Raw genomic sequence first — 21,562 nt, forward strand, 5'->3', positions numbered from 1 at the left:
TTCAACATTACTGCAATATAAGTCTCTGGTGGCAGGTATAAGCGACTATTTACAGTACCAGTTGTGCACTCTTTCTCCGAAAGTCGGTTTTTGTTTGTATTGGGATGTCTGTAGAGTCGCGGGACAGTTTTTTTTCCGGTATCTCGCAAACATACTGTCTGCGGGGTCTCTAGTTGCTCAATTGAGCGGGCTCCGAGCTGGGGTAGGACGTTTCACCCCTCAGGCCCCCGGCCTGTGCCGTGAGAGGGCAGAGTTAAACGTTTGAGAGAGTGGTGAATATACTGCTACAAAGGCAAACTTTTGCTTCGCAAGTCCCAACTTTACATATTCGTAATACTTCTTCTTATTCCCGACTTGAAATTCTCGTCATACTTTTTATTAGGTGGGACTTGCAAAGCAAAAGTCCCGACTTTAATCTTCGTCATACCACTTTTTCTTATTCTTCTTCTTCTGCATGCTACTCCTCACACCGTTTTAGCTAGAAAGCCATTCAAACTTTTAAAATAAGCAGACTGGTCTGGAATAATGTGCTTGCATATAACTTTTTAAATATTATTTATACTTTTTAAACTACCGGTATACATGTGTGTCTTTCTTTTTGTCCATCTTCATTCAACATTCTAAAGCTCCTCATTGTGACATCATCACTTCCAGCTTCCGTTCCCTGTAAATGCAACTTTTGACACAAATCAGCTACTTTGACCACTTTGCGAAACACTTACACAAAAAAGTTAGAGGGCATGACATCTTCCTCTACTTCTCTGCTATTCAAATCTAAAATAATAACAAAATTATTTGGTACCAATCAAACGTTACAGCTGTTTAAGTGACCGCATCAACAACATCTTCTGTAACTTTTTATAAACAACTGACATTTTGACCACTTTCCGAATAAGTTAGTGAAAAAGTTAGAGACTATGCCATCTTTGTCTACTCTGCAATTCAAATCTGTCTGCGGAACAAACATTTCCGCAATGGATCTAACATACAGCTGTTTTTGTAGTTTAGAGTGACGGCTAACAGGTTTCTCATGTCTCAATAAAACCTTTTTTTTGTAAAATGTAACCTTTATTTAACTAGACAAGTCAGTTAAGAACAAATTCTTATTTACAATGACGGCCTGCCTACTCATCATTGATCAGCTCAAACGGAGCTGTTGCTATAGATACTATGGTTGCTATGGATACTCATACAAATTCAGAGTAAACGCTTACAGCTGTTTGTCAGAGTTTAGAGTGACAAAATGCAGCTAACTAACGTCAGCTAACAGCTCTTTCATATCGCATCATTGAGCAGCCCAAACGGGAGCAGTTGCTATGGATACCGATGCATTACAATGGCAAAATAAGGGCCACTGACTAGAATGGTAATACAATTCTAGACCTATCTCCTTTTTTAACGCAGCTATAGTGTACCATAGTATGAGTCATAATACCCATAAAACCTTGAGATCAAACACGGAAATTGTTCCACCTGTTTTTCCACCATTCATTTTTTTCATAGGGGATTTTAGAACCACTTCATATAAGGTCTGTGTTTCATATAGGCTTACCCTGGCTTGATGTTTTGATGACCGTGTAAATCTCTCTCGGACAAGGTCACTTGTATCAATATTTTCACCTTGCATTTACCCCATATAAATGAAATGCTAACTAGCCGCTAATGTGACTATCATACAGAACTACACATCCTGTCTCAAGCTTTGACTTCGTCATCCAAGGCAGTGTTTCAAGGGTTGGAAAAACCTCCACATTTCTTCATGCAAACTCACGTCAACAAGTAGCTTGTAACCTACCAAGTCAAGCCAAATATAATATCATAGCCTTTTTGTAGTTTCTCGATTACATCATTGAAGTTGTGTACTTATCATGTTGATTGTTGTTCAGAATTTTTCAAATGACCTTCCGTAGCATTTTTTAAACTAGATTTTTGAAAATTACCCTGGCCTTTATAGCTAGCTAGCTAACCTTAGGTATCTATGTTGATAGAAGCAAGGATGGTTCTGTGCTATGTACCGGATTATAACCACTACTCCGATAAGGACACGTGCATTTTATCGTTTTCCAACCTCTAAGAGCCGTCGCTGGAGCCGTGTGATAAGCTAAGCCGTTTGCTAGCTGCTAACAAACTATTTTGGGTAATAAGTCAAAGATCTGTGGTTAGCTAGGTGCTTATGAAAATTAACTACATAACCACTGACTGTAGTTACGCCGGCTACCTTTCTTACAAGTAAAATAAAAACCAGCATAGGCTAGCAAAATTACTGTTGTGACCTTTTATTATTGACAAGCCAGCTAGTTAACCTTAGCTCACAGTTCTTGTAGTAATACTTTTTGATGTTGTGATATTGCTAGCTAACGTTAGCACAGCACCATGGCAAGGATCGTTAACTAGCATGTCACCACGTAGTAAAGTCTGACTACATGAACATTAGGTGAAGCTTTGGCAGTGATTACAGCCCCAAGTTTTCTTGTTGACACTAGCTAAATATCCTCTCAAGCTCTGTCTGGTACAGGGCTACAGGTGCTAGTTGGGCACCTGTTAAACAGCCACCACTAATAGTGAGTGGCTGCCAACACACTGTCATTGACAGCCACATTTTTAATGGGAATTGATGGGAATTATGTAAATATATTAGCCACTTTAAACAATGCTACCTTATATAATGGCAGTGATTACAGCCCTTATGTAACAAGTTTTCTTGCCACTTTGTTTACTTTGACACTCATCTCATATGTATATACTGTTGACACACTGTATGCTGCCGATCCTCTCAAGCTCTGTCAGGATGGATGGGGAGCATTTCTGCATTTAACAGCTATTTTCAAGGTTCAAGTCCGGGCTCAGGCTCATTCAGATACCAGTCCCGAAGCCATTCCTCCTCATTGTCTTGGCTGTGTGCTTCGGGTCATTGTCCTGTTGAGGTGAACCTTCGCCCCAGTCTGAGCTCTCTTGGTTTCATCAGACCAGATAACCTTGTTTCTCAGGGTCTGAGAGTCCTTTAGGTGCCTTTAGATAGCCCACGCGGGCTATCATGTGCCTTTTACTGAGGAGTGGCTTTTGTCTGGCCACACTACCATAAAGGCCTGATTGGTGGAGTTCCTCAGAGATGGCTGTCCTTCTGGAAGGTTCTCTCATCAATACAGAAGAACTCTGAAGCTATGTCAGAGTGACCATCAGGTTCTTGGTCACCTCCCTGACCAAGGCCGTTCTCCCGATTGCTCAGTTTGGCCGGGCGGCCAGCTCAAGGAAGAGTCTTGATGCTTCCAAACTTCTTCCATTTAAGAATGATGGAGGCCACTGTGTTCTTTTTTGACCTTCCAAGTTGCATATATGTTTTGGTACCCAAACCCCAGATCTGTACCTCGCCACAATCCTGTCTTAGAGCTCTACAGACAATTCCTTCGACGTCATGGCTTGGTTTTTGCTCTGACGTGCACTGTCAACTGTGGGACCTTATATAGACAGGTGTGTGCCTTTCCAAATCATGTCCAATCAATTGAATTTACCACATGTGGACTCCAATCAAGTTGTAGAAAAATCACAAGGATGATCAATAGAAACAGGATGCATCTGAGCTCAATTTGGAGTCTCATAGCAAATACATATAAATAAGGTATTTCTGTTTTATTTTGTATAAATTTTCATTATGTCATTATGGGGTATTGTGTGTAGATTGATGGGGGAAAAGTTGTATTTAATCAATTTTAGAATAAGGCTGTAATGTAACAAAATGTGGAAAAGGGGAAGGGGTCTGAATACTTTCCGAATGCATTGTATATCTGCACAGTATGTTTGTGTATGGTTCTCATGATTTAGGATTGGGTGTTGAGGGACCACTTGTCACATTGTCCAAGGTGTGTTTGTGTTAGGATAAACAATACATTTTCTGTCCAGATAAAGATGGTGATAAAGCATTGAAAAAGACCCACGACATCCCTCAGGCCATCCAGTGCATGGACATCTTGTGCCAGTGTGATCCAGCACGAGAGTCAGTTGTAGAGGCTACAGCCGATCGAGCATGTGGACGGACAGGTCAGTAACTCATCAAATGTGATACAATATTGTGTAAAACATTGAATTTATAGATTGACTTTTGTCTCCCCTTTTTTGTTTTAGACATGAGGCATGACATGCAGAACATCTTCAGGCTCCCCCCATGAGAAGCAGTGCATGATGTTCAATGCCACCCTCCTTAAGGAGAGCTGGTGGAAGTAATGGCTCTCCCATTCTTAGATGTATTCTCTCTCTTGCTCTCTGTCTAGTTAAGCAGTCCAGATGATTTTCGTAGGGTGTGTCCTATCCAACTCTACTTACTTATTATTTGGACACCAATGGAAACATTGAAGTGTCAGGTATCTCCACCATGGCACAATTCCAGAATGCTTTCACTGAGGTGCATCTTGTGGGCTAAATGTTTTTCCCATACAAACCACAGAAACTGTTTTGTTTTACGAATGCATCTGTGGTACAGTACAGACAATCCGACAACCACTGTTGGTCCTCCTTAGTGATCTCGCGACTCAGACGGTTAACTTTCCTCTTGAGAATTAGAATCAGAAATACAGTCGTATAGCTCACCGCAAGACTTCACCTCTTTCGGGGCAAATAGTATCCTAGACTGTCCTGATCATCTAGGTGAGCATTACAGATAAATCCTCCATCCCATGGTTTTTCAGCTCAGCATTCTGCGGGAAACATTTGCCAGAAGTGGTGACCTCCGTGTTCTAAGAAAATGGAGTGCTTCAACTCTTTGTCCAGTGAGTGAGGCTTGCCTCCATAGCCTTTAGTTAGTAGCCTAGTTGTGGTTCTTGTTATTCCCACCAGGTGTTTCTTCAGACTGTTGGGGACTGGCTCAACAGTTTCCTCACACAAATCACAAAGACAGTTTGAAGTTGACAAGTTAAATGACTGACCGACTTGACCCAAATACGGTCCTGGGTCTCTGTTGAACATCACTTTCCTGTCTGACTTTATGGTTTGATGCATCAACTGGATGGTCATTGACTGTACTGACGTAGAAGTTGCTACTCCAGGTTAGATGGATCTGCAGAAGTAAACTTACTCAGTGTACCGTTCGATGCACTCCTTCAAGCTACTCCTGGGAGTTGCAACTAATGTGGTTTTAACATACTGCAGTGACCTGTATACAGTATCTGTGTTAGACAACACTAAAAACAACAACCATACAGAAATACACAAGATAAATAATGTGATCAGTACTTTCCTATACTTTTCATATGAGGACTAGTGCAGTTTTTCCATAAACTTTTAATTGATCACTTTGGATTTTATCACTTGACTTATCAATTACAATGGGAAGGATCATACAATTTAAGACTGTGAATGCATATAGCTTTGTGACAGTAGTTCCCAACCTGAGATACTAGGACCCCTGAAGGTTCTTTGCCTACCCACAGGTTGGTACCTGAGAAGACTCATGAGACCATAGGCCTCATGGTAAAATGCACGTGGGCGTACTTTAAGGGTTCTCCGGGCAGAGAGAAATTTAATTGGTGATACTGTAGCCGAAAAAGGTTGGCAACTACTGCTCTATGACAGACCACTCCTAAAAAGTAAATTTGAAGATTTGTCTCTGGATGTCTCAACAATAAATATGTCAATAGATGTTTTGATTTATTCTTATCAATGACAACATTCTAGAACTGAGTTATCACTCATCTAAGTCTGGTATCCACACTGTATTGCTAAGATGCTCAAACTTGTCTTAATAGCTACACTCACCAACACAGGATAAACTTTATCCCTCATGCTGGCCCTGACCAAACCGGTATGTTGCCCTTCATCATAGCTGCACTTCTCCACATGGCCAGACTTATAGTAGTCTTTCCACCTTTTAATGCTCAAGCTCATCCTTCAAAAAATGCCATAAGGTCTGAAATAGAGACCAAAGTCAACATAGTGTACAAACAATTATACAGGCTAAGTAAAAACATATAGTTTTGTATCTACTGCTCTGCTAACTAGCTAGCTAAAGTGTAGTCAGTGGGTAGCTAAGACAGAGAGAAAGGGGACTGAAGAAGTTCATCACATTTAATTCAATTCATTTTAATACAGCACTTGGATTCCTCATTGATTGGGCACAGAAGGTAGCTGACAGGGTCGGCTAGAGATGACGTGCACAAGCTTCCTGCAGGAATTTGTAGTCTCGCATGAGGTCTTCTCTGTTGCTAATTAGCATTTAACAATTTTGAGAGTAAACAATTTTGAGAGTAAATATATTGATCAAACTCACCTTGTCCGAGAGAGAAATTACAAGGTTATCAAAATGTCACGCTAAGGTAAGCCTACACCAAACACATACTTAATTTTAAGTGTTTCTAAAATCTCATTTGGGAAAAATGAATGGTGGACAAACGAATTGTATTACAAAGCACCCACTGTGGGGCTCAATTAACTCCAAACCAATGCTGAGATGTTTAGACTCACCCTACTTAGATTGCGTGTCAAAACATTTTTGATACTATATACACTTAACAGAAATATAAACACAACATGCAACAATTTTAAAGATTGTACTGTGTTACAACTCACATAAGGAAATGAGTCAATTGAAATAAATAAATGAGGCCCTAATCTATGAATTTCACATGACTGGGAATACAGATATGCATCTGTTTGTCACAGATACCTTAAAGAAAAAGTAGGGGCGTGGATCAGAAAACAGTATTAGCAACAGAGAAGACCTCATGCAAGACCATAAGCCTAATTTAGCACGACACATCTCCTTTGCATAGAGAAGGACTGCAAAATTCTCCAAAATAACGTTGAAAGGCTTATGGTAGAGAAATTAACATTAAATTATCTAGAAACAGCTCCAGTGGACATTCCTGCAGTCAGCATGCCAATTTCACACTCCCTCAAATCTTCAGTCATCTATGGCATTTTGTTGTGTGACAAAACTGCATATTTAGAGTGGCCTTTTATTGTCTCCAGCACAAGGTGCACATGTGTAATGATCATGTTTAATCATCTTTTTGATATGCCACACTTGCCAGGTGGAGGGATTATCTTGGCAAAGGAGAAATGCTTACTAACAAGGATGTAAACACATTTTTTGCACAACGTTTTTGCAAAACAAGCTTTTTGTGCATACATTTTACATTTATATTTTTGTTCAGTGTAATTCAAATGCAAATTAATTTCTGCAAATGTTAAAAGGTTATAGTAATAGACACTCTTGCACATGTAACGGATGTGAAACGGCTAGCTTAGTTAGCGGTGCGCACTAAATAGCGTTTCAATCAGTGACGTCACCTGTTCTGAGACCTTGAAGTAGTTGTTCCCCTTGCTCTGCAGGGGCCGCTGCTTTTGTGGAGCGATGGGTAACGATGCTTCGTGGGTGACTGTTGTTGATGTGTGCAGAGGGTCCCTGGTTCGCGCCCGGGTATGGGCGAGGGGACGGTCTAAGTTAAGTTATACTGTTACACACACACACACACACACACTTGTGGGGCCCCTCACCTCAGAAACAATACATTTTAGTGGCCCCCCTCCTGACAACAGAGATTAAATATATTTTTTTTAAGTGTTAAAGTAAAAAAAACTTGCAATTCTACACATTATGTCATGGAGTGAAGAGAACATTTTGTAGTTTTACAGCTAATTTCCTGAAATTAATGATACTTGAGTGAGATTGACTAACAAAATCAATGGGGGCCCCCTTGGTCAGTAGTCAGCCAAGTTTAGATATCTGGCAAGCTCCTGAGATCAGGCTTCAGTATCCTTGCACATTGAATATGTGGTACTGGCACTGACCTTGTATATGGCTTCCTCTCTTATTTCTCGAACTGCACAGGTATCCTACTTTTTGAAGTGATTGGGTTGACAATCATGCAGGCTGGCATAGCTGCAACAAACAGAACATGCACATTCTTACAACTAAACTGGTATGGCAGCTTCAAAGTCAAATAGGTTGCCCCTTTGGTTTATCAGTTTTCCACTGGGTAGAAAGAACTCTGAAACGTTTTTACAACACCCACAATTCCTGTTCTTAAAATACTTTTGGATTATGGTCTAGACCTCTGATGTATATAGCATATGAACGATGTAGACCTGGATGCGCAAACTTGACCTGAATCTGACGTGGTCAACCGGGTGACCTCATGGAGCGCCCTCCATGGTCACGTGCGTCTCGAAGCTTTATACAGAACACACTCTTCACGTCACTTCGATACGAAGTGATTTTCGCAAACCCTAACTCTTTTCATAACCCTAATCTCAGTCTCCTAACCTGTTACGAAAAAGTAACTTCGGTATCGAAGTGCCGTGAAAAGAGTGTTCCCCTTTTTACAGAAGACCCATACTCGAGGTCATCATGTCCAACAAGGTGGAATATGCCTTCCCTGCAGGAGACGAAAGCGATGGGAGCAACGACGAGTGGGACATTGGATTTTCAAAGGCGATAAAGGTCCCCTTAATTGAGGTGACACATATTTCCTATTTGTTTCTCCAGTAATTTCGTATCTCATTTTGCGCTCGAGCCAGCTAAAATGCTAATGCCAGCTAGATAGCTATAGTTAATGTTTAAGATGAATTGGCTCGGTATTTGCCAGCTCTGTTCAATGCGCAGTAACTTGTCAGGTTATCTCGTTTGATTATGATCCAAGACAACCATTTATCTTTAGTATTTTTATTGTTTAGTTACGATACTTTTTAAAAATCTAGCTAGCTAGCTATTGCGTGCATGTAACAGTGTGAGAGGAAGATGGTAAATCCAATCCAGCAGGTGGCGACAACTATCCCAGACGGTCTGTCTTGTCTAGTAGTTCGGCCAGGCTAGCTTCATGACCTAGCTACCAACCAGACAACCATAACTTTTAAAATACAACACACAGTGAAGTACTCATCATTTAATGTACCAGCATTGTGTAATTCATTTCTAACAGAAAGGCATTTCACTGTACTTGTGCATGTGACATTAAAACTTGAAACTAACAGAGCACAGATGCAGGGGTCCCAGAAGCAGAGGATAAGGTCTCCACTTTGAAAAGAGCCATCAACACCAAAGATGTCCAGCTGGTCCAGCAGCTGTTGGACAATGGCAGGTTTTGATAATGAACAGTCAATTCTACATTAGGAAATTGCCATTATGATCTGTTACAATTTTGAAATTGAAGCACCAGTTATACAGTCAGCCTTTTACTGAATATTATAATCTTTGGTTTTATCCCTCTTGTTCAGGCAATGTTCTGTAAATGACAGTGTTTGCAACCTTTGGTACTGATCTGAGTTATTTTTTAAATATCAATTACATTGATGGAAGCTACAATCTGTTAGTCGTATTAAAGCTGGTCTACCCCCTAAAAAATATTGTGTATATACTACCGTTCAAGAGTTGGGGGTCACTTAGAAATGTCCTTGTTTTTGATAGAAAATCAAATTTTTGGAACATTTTAAAATAACATCAAATTGATCAGGAATACAGTGTAGACATTGTTAATGTTGTAATTGACTATTGTAGCTGGAAACGGCAGATTTTTTATTTAATATCTACATTTATCTGCAACCATCACTCCTGTGTTCCAATGATGCTGGATTGGATGCTGGCCTTCGAGGCAGAGTTCTTCTGTCCAGTGTCTGTGTTCTTTTTCCCATCTAAATCTTTTATTTTTATTGGCCAGTCTGGGATATGGATTTTTCTTTGCAACTCTACCTAGAAGGCCAGCATCCCGGAGTCGCCTCTTCGCTGTTGGTGTTTTGCATGTACCATTTAATGAAGCTACCAGTTGAGGACTTGTGAGGTGCCTGTTTCTCAAACTAGACACTCTAATGTACTTGTCCCCTTGCTCAGTTGTGCACCGGGGTCTCCCACTCTCTATTCTGGTTAGAAGGAGTAGTACAGTAGAAGGGAGTAGTACACAGCGTTTTATGAGTTCTTGAGTTTCTTGGCAATTTCTTGCATGGAATCGGCTTCATTTCTCAGAACAAGAATAGACTGATGAGTTTCAGAAGAAAGTACTTTGTTTCTGGCCATTTTGAACCTGCAATCGAACCCACAAATGCTGATTCTCCAGATACTCAAATAGTCTTCAGCGAGCAAGCCTTTCTAATTGACCTGGCCCGGGTATCCTGGAAGGATATTGACCTCATCCCGTCCGTAGAGGATGCCTGGTTGTTCTTTAAAAGTGTATTCCTCACCATCTTAAATAAGCATGCCCCATTGAGAAAATTTAGAACTAAGAACAGATATAGCCATTGGTTCACTCCAGACTTGACTGCCCTTGACCAGCACAAAAACATCCTGTGGTGTACTGCATTAGCATTGAGTAGCCCCCACGATATGTAGCTTTTCAGGGAAGTCAGGAACCAATATACACAGTCAGTTAGGAAAGCTAAGGCTAGCTTTTTCAAACAGAAATTTGCATCCTGTACCGCTAATTTCAAAATGTTTTGGGACACTGTAAAGTCCATGGAGAATAAGAGCACTTCCTCCCAGCTGCCCACTGCACTGAGGCTAGGAAGCACTGTCACCACCGATAAATCCAAGATAATCGAGAATTTCAATAAGCATTTTTCTACGGCTTTCCATGCTTTCCACCTGGCTACCCCAACCCGGCCAACAACTCTGCACCCCCGCAGTAACTTCCCCAAATCAAGATAGCTGATGTTCTGAAAGAACTGCAAAATCTGGATCCCTACAAATCAGCTGGGCTAAACAAAACTATTTTTCTAAAGTTATCTTCCAAAATGGTTGCATTCCCTATTACTAGCCTGTTCAACCTCTTTCGTATCGCCTGAGATCCCTAAAGATTGGAAAGCTGCCGCGGTCATCCCCCTCTTCATTGGGCGAGACACTAGACCCAAACTGTTAGGCAGGATGGATATAGGTCTATCTACAGTCTTCGATAGCCAAGTTAACAAACATATCACCGAACATTTAGAATCCCTCCGTACCTTTTCCACTATGCAATCTGGTTTCCAAGCTGGTCGTGGGTGCACCTCCGCCACGTTCACGGTCCTAAAAGATATCATAACTGCCATCGATAAAAGACAGTGCTGTGCAGCCGCCTTCATCGACCTGGCCAAGGCTTTCGACTCTATCAATCACTGCATTCTTATCGGCAGTCTCAATAGCCTTGGTTTCTCAAATGACTGCCTCGCCTGGTTCACCAACTACTTCTCAGATCGAGTTCATTGTGTCAAATTGGAGGGCCTGTTGTCCGGACCTATGGCAGTCTACGGGGGTGCCACATGGTTCAATACTCGGGCCGACTCTTTTTTTTCTGTATATATCAATGATGTTGCTCTTGCTGCTTGTGATTCTCTGATCCATCTCTACGCAGACGACACCATTCTGTATACATCTGGCCCTTCTTTGGACACTGTGTTAACAAACCTCCAAACGAGCTTCAATATCATACAACACTCCTTCCATGGCCTCCCAACTGCTCTTAAATGCTAGTAAAACTAAATGCATGCCGATTGCTGCCCGCACCCGCCCGCCTGCGTAGCATCACTACTCTGTACGGTTCTGACTTAGAATATGTGGACAACTACAAATACCTAGGTGTCTGGTTAGACTGTAAACTCTCCTTCCAGACTCACAATATGCATCTCCAATCCAAAATTACATCTAGAATTGGCTTCACAACAAAGCCTCCTTCACTCATGCTGTCAAACTTACCCTCTTAAAACTCATTTACAAAATAGCCTCCAACACTACTCAGACTGCATCCAATTTGCTATCACAGTGCCATCCGTTTTGTCACAAAGCCCAATATACTACCCACCATTGCGACCTGTATGCTCTCGTTGGCTGGTCCTCCCGACATATTCGCCGCCAAACCCACTGGCTCCAGGTCATCTATAAGTCTTTGCTAGGTAAAGTTCTGCCTTATCTCAGCTCACTGGTCACCATAGTAACACCCACCTGTAGCAGGCGCTCCAGCAGGTATATTTCACTGGTCATCCCCAAAGCCAAAACCTCATTTGGCCACCTTTCCTTCCAGTTCTCTGCAGCCAATGACTGGAACGAATTGCAAAAATCACTGAAGCTGGAGTCTTATATCTCCTTCACTAACTTCAAGCATCAACTGACAGCGCAGCTTACGGATCACTTTACCTGTACACAGCGCATCTGTAAATAGTACATCCAACTACCTCATCCCCGTATTGTTATATATATATATATCTTGCTGTTTTGCACCCTGATATCTCTACTTGCACATTATAATCTGCACATGTATCACTCCAGTGTTAATGCTAAATTGTAAATATTTTGACCACTATGGCCTATTTATTGCCTTAACTCCCAAATCTTACTACATTTGCACACACTACGTATATTTTTCTATTGTGTTATTGACTGTACGTTTGTTTATCCCATGTGTAACTCTGTTGTTTTTTTGTCACACTGCTGTGCTTTATCTTGGCCAGATCGCAGTTGTAAATGAGAACTTGTTCTCAACTGGCCTACCTGGTTAAATAAAGGTAAAATAAGTCTAAAGAAGGCACGGTTTTATTGCTTCTTTAATTAGAACAACAACTGTTTTCAGCTGTGCTAATATAATTGCAAAAGTGTTTTCTAATGATCAATTAGCCTTTTTAAATAATACATTTCGAGTAGCTAACACAACGTGCCACTGGAACACATGAGTGGTGGTTGCTGATAATGGACCTCTGTAGATATTCCATTAAAAAAATCAGCCGTTTCCAGCTACAATAGTCATTTACAACATTAACAATGTCTACACTGTATTTCTTATCAATTTGGTGTTATTTTAAATGGACAAAAATGTGCTTTTTATTTCTAAGGGAGCCAAACTTTTGAACGATTGTGTGTGTGTGTGTGTGTGTGTATGTTCATATTTTTAGGGGGTATATCAGCTTTAATATTGCAGATTGTAGCTTCCATCAATGTAATTGTCTGTGTCATTTCCAATCCCCCATATGTATGTATTTAAAATAAAAAATTCCTTTATTATTTTCCCCTAACCCTACCATCCCTCTCCTAACCCTACCACCCTTCTCTAATTGGAGTAAACTAATGGACAACAACACTTAGGCCTCTACTTCCAGCTTATACATACTATATACATTTTACCCATCTGTGGTCTTTGTGCCTAGTAAGATGGCTAAGTGCTGTAACTGTATGGACTGGTTTAACCTTTCTAATCCCTACCTTGTTAGGCCTGGATGTGGAGACAAGGCTGGGGTTTGAGTGGACACCGCTGATGTGTGCTGTGCACATGGCTCACTATGACATCGCCAAGCTGCTGCTGGACAGAGGGGCCAGCGCTAACTTCAGCAGAGGTAAGAAAGACGTGCCATATTATGTTAGCTGTATTCAATACCATGCCCTCACCAGCACTCAGATGTTGACAACGTCCTGGTGCACTACAGGTGTGATGTGTTGCATTGTATTTGAACACAAGTACAGCCTTATTCTAACAAAAGTTAATAGACCTAAATGTTGAATCATTCGGCCAGGGAGTTATTTTTGGCACTTCATGGTTTTTCAGGGTTTCATAGACAGATGTGTGATCTAGAATTGGACTCATTGCTGCCAGACTCTTACACCTCTTCCAGTTTATGCAAGTCTCTGCTTGTAGAAGAGACTATCTGCTCTACCCACCTCTGTAGAGACTGAGAGCAATACAGAGAATGCTCCCGCTGACTACATCAGCCCGTCAGAACTAGGACAGATGGCGGGATACTGAAACAGAACACCCACAATGGACAAGGAAAGGAAGGAATTCTGTGATATCGAACGACACAAGCCTTGCTTGGTCAGACTTAATCTTCCCGCCACTTCAGCTTTCCTTGATGAAGCGCACACACACACTGCACTCGAAGCACACACATGCACACCAATGCACACACGGTGATACAGAGTGACCCCCTCCACTTCTCACACCTTCTTTCAATTTCCACACGTGTCCCGGCCAAAGACTGGAGAGCGAATTAGAAGCCTCGCTACATAGTTCATCTGCCATTACTTAATATCTATGACGTTAAAGAGGAACGGTCGAAAAACATGCTGCTAATCCGCCGGTGTTTTCAGTTTACAGCTTCGACTGTTTCATTCCTCTTGTCTTTCTCTCTATCTCTCTTGGAGAAATTGAATGCATCTGTTTTATTGGTGATCTTGGAAAAGGAGACTAAGTCATGGATAGACTGGGGACAGTGCTACCACATTTGGATGTTACAGGTGTCTTGGTCTGTGTGTATGTTATTCCAGTCAGTACATACGACTGGGATGGCTGTGTACAATACTTGTGTGTGTGTGTGTGTCTGTGTTTACACACACCGTGGCGGCGTCTGTTGCCAGAGGCTTTGAAAGGAAACAATTAAACGGGAGAGCGGCGGTCACTTCCTATTTTGTGTTTCTCCAAGAGGGAGAGAAAGAGAGGGGGAGGAATGCAGGAGTGATTGATAAAGCTGGTACACAGAGCGTGGTGCTGTCGTCATAGCACTAGGCCAACCCCAGACTTGTATTTATTTTCCCCGGTCCACTGCAGACGCAAACCGTCAGTCTGGTTGCAACTGCCCTCAATGATTGCTCCCACCTAAAACATACTCACAGACACGTACACTCCACACACGCACACAGTCAGTCCATGCCGAAACAAGAATTCAGCAGATTGCCATCACTCTCGTGTTCCGAGTCTGAGATGTCAAGACAATGCCACTGAAGTCAACACCACAGATCCCGAGTTAAGATAAAAGGATATCGATCACATCAACGTTCACAGGGCCAATTTGAAAATGATATTTATTATGCTGCCTCATCCTGCACTGTCTGGTGTGATGTCTGCTTTCTTATTATTGTAAGGACTATTGATTGAATGTCTAATGTGATGTTTTATCCATTGACATTGGTTTTGTTGGCATTGAATTGTGTCTAGTTAAATGATAGTCATGAGATTATGCATGGACTGCATATTCTGCCCCAGTACTAATGCTCTTTGTGTGTTACATAGACCAGTACACTGTACTGATGGCTGCATGCACAGCTTCTGCCAGTGAGGACAAGATTGTCCAGTGTGTGGAGCTGCTCTTGTCCAGAAACGCTGATCCCAACACATTCACCAGGTGAGAGAGACGGTGTATGTGCCTGTCTTTGTCTGTCATGTTTTGAGTATCTCTGTGGATTTTCATGTCATTTCATCAGAAGACATGGTACATTTCATACTCTGCAGCACAGGGACTGATATGTGCTCCAGAGTGGTGCAGCGGTCTAAGGCACTGCATCTCAGTGCAAGAGGTGTCACAACAGTCCATGGTTCGAATCCAGGCTGTATCACATCCGGCCGTGATTGAGAGCCCCGTAGGGGCAGTGCACAATTGGCCCAGCGTCGTCTGGGTTTGGCCAGGGTAGGCCGTCATTGTAAATAATGTTTTTTTTTCTGAACTGACTTGCCTAGTTAAAAAGGTTAAATAAAAAATGTAACAATATAATATAGCCTCTGATGGCCAAGCTTGTGAAACACTACTAGAGTATGTATTTCCTTTTAGCCACAGGACCACACTGTTATGCTGGCATCGCATTATAGACGTGAACAGCAACATGTTATTACATTCATTAAGGGTTAGAGTTCCCATTCATCCACTGTTTTATTCATTTAGACATGATTTACTGTGATGGAATGTACCAGGACTGAAGCAGTGTTTCCTGTTGCCTGGCACCATGTCTTGACCCTGGCTTTGACCGCCTTGTGACTTTCTCCTGTGCTGTCCAGTGTCCCTGTTCACCACTATACCACTTGGAGTACAGTGTGTGTTTGTCTCAGTACAGTGTGTGTTGGTCTGCATTTATCTTTTGTGTGGAATGCCCTGTTATGGCATTTGCATGCACACATACCCAGATCCCCTTCAGACAGACAATAAACACTTACAGAGCAGGGGGGGAGAAGGACTAAACAAGAGTAAGAGAAGCCCTCCTCCACACCACCTAAACACACTGTACTGCCTGATGCTGCCCAGACACAGAGAGAGGGGGGGAGAGAGGGAGGGAGGGAGACCAGGCAGGGAGGGAGGGAGGATTCTGGAACCACTTACACGTTGTCATTATCGCTGGACATTTCTCATGGTAAGTCAAGGAGAAAGCCCCGAACTTAGCCTTCTCCCCTCCACCTCCATTGCCCTTCGCCCACTCCTCACAAACTCTCTGCCACCCTTGTCTTATGCCGTTGCCCGTGCCACACACCACCCCATCCCTCCTACACACACACACCGTCCTGAAAGCGAGCGAGAGCAGGCGGTAGGAAATTGATTGTTTCCTCTCCAGACAAAATATTTGAAGAACGGTAACGAGAGACAGAAGGGATGTGGACGAGAAGAAAGGGGGGAAGAACGGCGTTACAACAACAGGAGAAGAAGAAAGAGGATCAGGGGTTCTTGTGGGTAGAGAGCTATGGCCTTAACCTCTGAGTATTTGACCAGCAATTCACACCAGATGCATTTCTTTCCCTCAGCATCATAAACAAATGAACCTTTAAAGATGGTGTGCTTGTTCAGGAGCAAGATGTGGGGTCCACTCTCTCAACCTACAGCAGGGATCATCAACTACATCATTTTTTTTCTTGAGTGGATGGTCAGGGGGACGGAACATAATTTCAGATAATTTGTAGACTGCAAATTGACTGCAAGAAGCCCAAACATGTATAATATTGGACTAAAACACAACCTTTTCAAATCTTGCTTGCATTTATATATAATGCGTGGGAATACTTTGGAACAAATGTCCAAAATACTAATAATTTGGAGCTGATTTTCTGATATATTTTTTAAATATATGTATATAATTTTTAAATATATGTATATATTTTGCTCAGAACTTAGGAGGGCCATATAAAATCAGGTTGGGAACCATGGCCTACAATAACCTGGATCATTGGATGCTGCAGCAAATTGAGGTCCTTTTGCATACACAATATTACATGCACTGAGTATTAGAGGTCGACCGATTAATAGGAATGGCCGATTTAATTATGGCCGATTTCAAGTTTTCATAACAATCGGAAATGGATATTTTTGGGTTTTATTTTATTATTATTATTATTTTTAAATATTTAACTAGGCAAGTCAGTTAAGAACACATTCTTATTGTCAATGACGGCCTAGTTAAATGTATAAAAAAAAAAAAAATTGTAACTCTCTGGAACCAAACGGGTTATACCTGAAACCAAAAAAGGGTTGGGTTAACTGCCTTGTTCAGTGGCAGAACGACAGATTTTCACCTTGTCAGCTCAGGGGATCCAATCTTGCAACCGTACAGTTAACTAGTCCAACGCTCTAACCATTGCACTCCACGAGGAGCCTGCCTGTTACGTGAATGTAGTAGAAGCCAAGGTAAATTGCTAGCTAGCATTAAACTTACCTTATAAAAAACAATCAATCATAATCACTAGTTATAACTAATCCAGTTTAGCAGGCAATATTAACCAAGGGAAATTGTGTAATTTCTCTTGCGTTCATTGCACACAGAGTAAGGGTATATGCAACAGTTTGGGCTGCCTGGATCATTGCGAACTAATTTGCCAGAATTTTATGTAATTATGACATAATATTGAAGGTTGTGCAATGTAACAAGAATATTTAGACTTAGGGATGCCACCCATACCGAACGGTTCCGTATTTCACTGAAATAATAAACGTTTGTTTTCGAAATTATAGTTTCCGGATTTGACCATATTAATGACCAAAGGCTCGTATTTCTGTGTGTTATTATGTTATAATTTAGTCTGATTTGATAGAGCAGTCTGACTGAGCAGCTTTCGTCCGTTTGCCAGCAGCTCTTCGCAAGCACAGCGCTGTTTATGACTTCAAGCCTATCAGCCTGATGGCTGGTGTAACCAATGTGAAATGTCTAGCTAGTTAGCTGGGTGTGCGCTAATAGCGTTTCAAACGTCACTCGCTCTGAGACTTGGAGTAGTTATTCTCCTTGCTCTGCAAGGGCCGTGGCTTTTGTGGAGCGATGGGGTAACGCTGCTTCGAGTGTGGCTGTTGTCGATGTGTTCCTGGTTCGAGCCCAGGTAGGGGCGAGGAGAGGGACGGAAGCTATACTGTTACACTGGCAATACTATATTGCCTGTAAGAACATCCAATAGTCAAAGTATATGAAATACAAATGGTATAGAGAGAAATAGTCCTATAAATACTATATTAACTACAACCTAAAACCTCTTGTTTTGTTAAAAGGAACCACCAACTTTCATGTGTTCTCATGTTCTGAGCAAGGAACTGAAACGTTAGCTTTTTTACATGGCACACATTTTTACATGGCACATAGTGCATATGGGCACATATTACTTTCTTCTCCAACACTTTGTTTTTGCATTATTTTAACCAAATTGAACATGATTCATTATTTATTTGAGGCTAAAGTCATTTTATTGATGTATTATATTATGTTCAAATAAGTGTTCATTCAGTATTGTTGTAATTGTCATTATTACAAATAAATGTTTAAAAAAATCGTCCGATTAATCGGTATCGGCTTTTTTGGTCCTCCAATAATCGAGTATCGGTATCGGCGTTGAAAAATCATCAGTCAACCTCTACTGAGTATACAAATAAATGTTTTAAAAAATCGGCCGATTAATCGGTATCGGCTTTTTTGGTCCACCTTCCTGGGGCCTCCCGGGTGGCGCAGTGGTTAAGGGCACTGTACTGCAGCGCCAGCTGTGCCATCAGAGTCCCTGGGTTCGCGCCCAGGCTCTATCGTAACCGGCCGCGACCGGGAGGTCCGTGGGGCGACGCACAATTGGCCTAGCGTCACCCGGGTTAGGGAGGGCTTGGTCGGTAGGGGTGTCCTTGTCTCATCGCGCACCAGCGACTCCTGTGACGGGCTGGGCGCAGTGTGCGCTAGCCAAGGTGGCCAGGTGCACGGTGTTTCCTCCGGCGCATTGGTGCGGCTGGCTTCCGGGTTGGATGCGTACTGTGTTAAGAAGCAGTGCGGCTTGGTTGGGTTGTGTATCGGAGGACGCATGACTTTCAACCTTCGTCTATCCCGAGCCCGTACGGGAGTTGTAGCGAGATAGTAGCTACTACAACAATTGGATACAACGAAATTGGGGAGAAAAAGGGGTAAAATAAAAAATAAAAAAACACATTCCTAATATTGAGTTATACCCCGTTTTGCCCTCGGAACAGCCTCAATTTGTCAGGGCATGGACTCTACAAGGTGTCGAAAGGGTCCACAGGGATGCTGGCCCATGTTGACTCCAATGCTTCCCACAGTTGTGTCAAGTTGGCTGGATGTCATTTGGGTGGTGGACCATTCTTGATACACACAGGAAACTGTTGAGTGTGAAAAATCCAGCCTATAGACCTACCTATCAGTTGGATAAGAGCTGGAAATCAGTTTCAACTGAAACCTTTGAGGAGATAAGGACTGTTTGGGATGCAGGATGAGAGTAGGCAGCCTGTGTGTGGTGTGGTCATCCTCTCCAGAGGTTATGGATATGTACTGATTATAACCTGTCACAATGGTTTCATAGGAAGGGGAGTTTGATCGTTTTATCTGGTATGGTTGTTTTATCTCTCGAGGCCATTGTTCTCAGAGTTGTGACGTCGGAGTTGTTTGCTCAAAACCGTCTACGTATCGATTCTCTGCTCATTTGGAACTGGTGATGAAAAACGCATACAGTACAAACACACACCACCCTTCACTCTCTGGCTGCACCCCACAGTGAGCCAATGACCTTGTCACTGGTTTGCCACTGAGACCAATACCTTAGGCCAAACCTGTTTTTCCCGTCTCTAGGCCAAACCTGTTTTTCCCGTCTCCTGTGCTCAGAAGAAGGAAAAAGGGAATACCTGGAATGTGTTAGGATGATAGATTACTACGCCCTGACTCACCTACTTCTAGATGTCACCAATACACACAGATTTACAAACTATCTCTCTTACACACACACATCCTCCCTCTGTGTCCCTGGGAAACGTCACATATTGTGATGAATGGCCACAGGCCATTCCCACACCTCTGGATTGATGCAGTTTCTCACCCTCTGTTCTGTCAGTGTCGGGTGATTTAAAGTTGAATTGTGTCAGTGGTTGACACTTGCCGGTTTGTTGCTCAACACAATAGGATGGGTAACCAATGGCATGGGCTGCCTCACTCTTTCCCCCAAAATATAGTGTTTTGGGTGTTCCCCAACTGTTAGAAGGCAGATTAACAACAACTGACCTAGAGCAGGGTTTCTCAAACTCTGTCCCGCCCCCCTGGGTGCAAGTTTTGCTTTCTGCCCTAGCACCACACAGCTAATTCAAATAACCAATTTCAAGTTTTGATTATTTGAATCAGCTTTGTAGTGCTAGGGCAGAAACCAGAATGTGCACCCAGGGGGGCCCAGGACAGAGTTTGGGACTGACCTAGAAGACTGCTTGTTTGGGCCAAACAGTGTGGTGAACCACTAAGTAATATAGTACTTGCAGTAATTGTTTAACTTATTGTAACTTACAGTAAGTAGTCTATGTTTTATGTCACCCTAGAGGTGTCAAAGCCAAGCGCTGCTTTGTGGACAATGTTCTCCCTTACAGCATGTTTCCATAGAGAATGTAACCTGGGCAGGTCTGTTGTAGCTGGTCACTCAAGAGTTGAGGGCTTGGTGTCTGTCTCCCTCCAGTGGTTTCAAGTGTTTTAAAGGTATTCTACCAATCATTCTTTCATACCTAGAGCGGAAGAGACCAATTGAGATTGGGGGAAGAAAAATGTCTGTTTCTTCAAAAAAAAATTGACAAAGTATCTATTCTATTTCATTCTTTGATGTCCAAACAAAAACTTATTTCGGCCAATGGGTAAAATACTGTTAATTGTGTAGATAATCCTATAAGAAAGCCATTGGTCCAAACCTCAGGTCTCTCTATTGGAATTTTTACCCTTATTAGGGTGACTAAATCAATGGAGGCCAGATACAGTGCATTCGGAAAGTATTCATTTACATTTACATTTAAGTCATTTAGCAGACGCTCTTATCCAGAGCGACTTACAAATTGGTGCGTTCACCTTATGACATCCAGTAGAACAGTCACTTTACAATAGTGCATCTAAATCTTAAAGGGGGGGGGGGGTGAGAAGGATTACTTACCCTATCCTAGGTATTCCTTAAAGAGGTGGGGTTTCAGGTGTCTCCGGAAGGTGGTGATTGACTCCGCTGTCCTGGCGTCGTGAGGGAGTTTGTTCCACCATTGGGGGGCCAGAGCAGCGAACAGTTTTGACTGGGCTGAGCGGGAACTGTACTTCCTCAGTGGTAGGGAGGCGAGCAGGCCAGAGGTGGATGAACGCAGTGCCCTTGTTTGGGTGTAGGGCCTGATCAGAGCCTGGAGGTACTGAGGTGCCGTTCCCCTCACAGCTCCGTAGGCAAGCACCATGGTCTTGTAGCGAATGCAAGCTTCAACTGGAAGCCAGTGGAGAGAGCGGAGGAGCGGGATGACGTGAGAGAACTTGGGAAGGTTGAACACCAGACGGGCTGCGGCGTTCTGGATGAGTTGTAGGGGTTTAATGGCACAGGCAGGGAGCCCAGCCAACAGCGAGTTGCAGTAATCCAGACGGGAGATGACAAGTGCCTGGATTAGGACCTGCGCCGCTTCC

The 21,562-nt window shown here is 42.5% G+C and overlaps 1 protein-coding gene and 1 long non-coding RNA gene across 3 annotated transcripts in view; both read left to right on the forward strand.

Annotated features, from left to right (window-relative positions):
* The first annotated feature begins 1,225 nt into the window (after nucleotides 1-1,225).
* On the forward strand, nucleotides 1,226-5,602 carry LOC118370726 (uncharacterized). Its single transcript, XR_004822859.2, has 3 exons — nucleotides 1,226-1,366; nucleotides 3,898-4,035; nucleotides 4,120-5,602. It is a non-coding gene; the product is annotated as an uncharacterized LOC118370726 (long non-coding RNA).
* Nucleotides 5,603-8,129: 2,527 nt separating this feature from the next.
* The window catches only part of asz1 (ankyrin repeat, SAM and basic leucine zipper domain containing 1), a 44,752-nt gene continuing 31,319 nt past the window's right edge, over nucleotides 8,130-21,562 (forward strand). Inside the window, exons 1-4 of one of the 2 annotated variants that reach the window (XM_035755816.2) lie at nucleotides 8,130-8,446; nucleotides 8,962-9,064; nucleotides 13,153-13,275; nucleotides 14,946-15,057. In XM_035755816.2, the coding sequence (XP_035611709.1) occupies nucleotides 8,339-8,446; nucleotides 8,962-9,064; nucleotides 13,153-13,275; nucleotides 14,946-15,057 (446 nt within the window). In that variant the 5' untranslated portion in view covers nucleotides 8,130-8,338. The remainder of the gene's footprint in view (nucleotides 8,447-8,961; nucleotides 9,065-13,152; nucleotides 13,276-14,945; nucleotides 15,058-21,562) is intronic. The other variant, XM_035755815.2, reaches the window with a different exon arrangement.

This window comes from Oncorhynchus keta, chromosome 17, assembly GCF_023373465.1.
Source record: "Oncorhynchus keta strain PuntledgeMale-10-30-2019 chromosome 17, Oket_V2, whole genome shotgun sequence".
In the NCBI taxonomy this organism is placed as follows: Eukaryota; Metazoa; Chordata; class Actinopteri; order Salmoniformes; family Salmonidae; genus Oncorhynchus; species Oncorhynchus keta.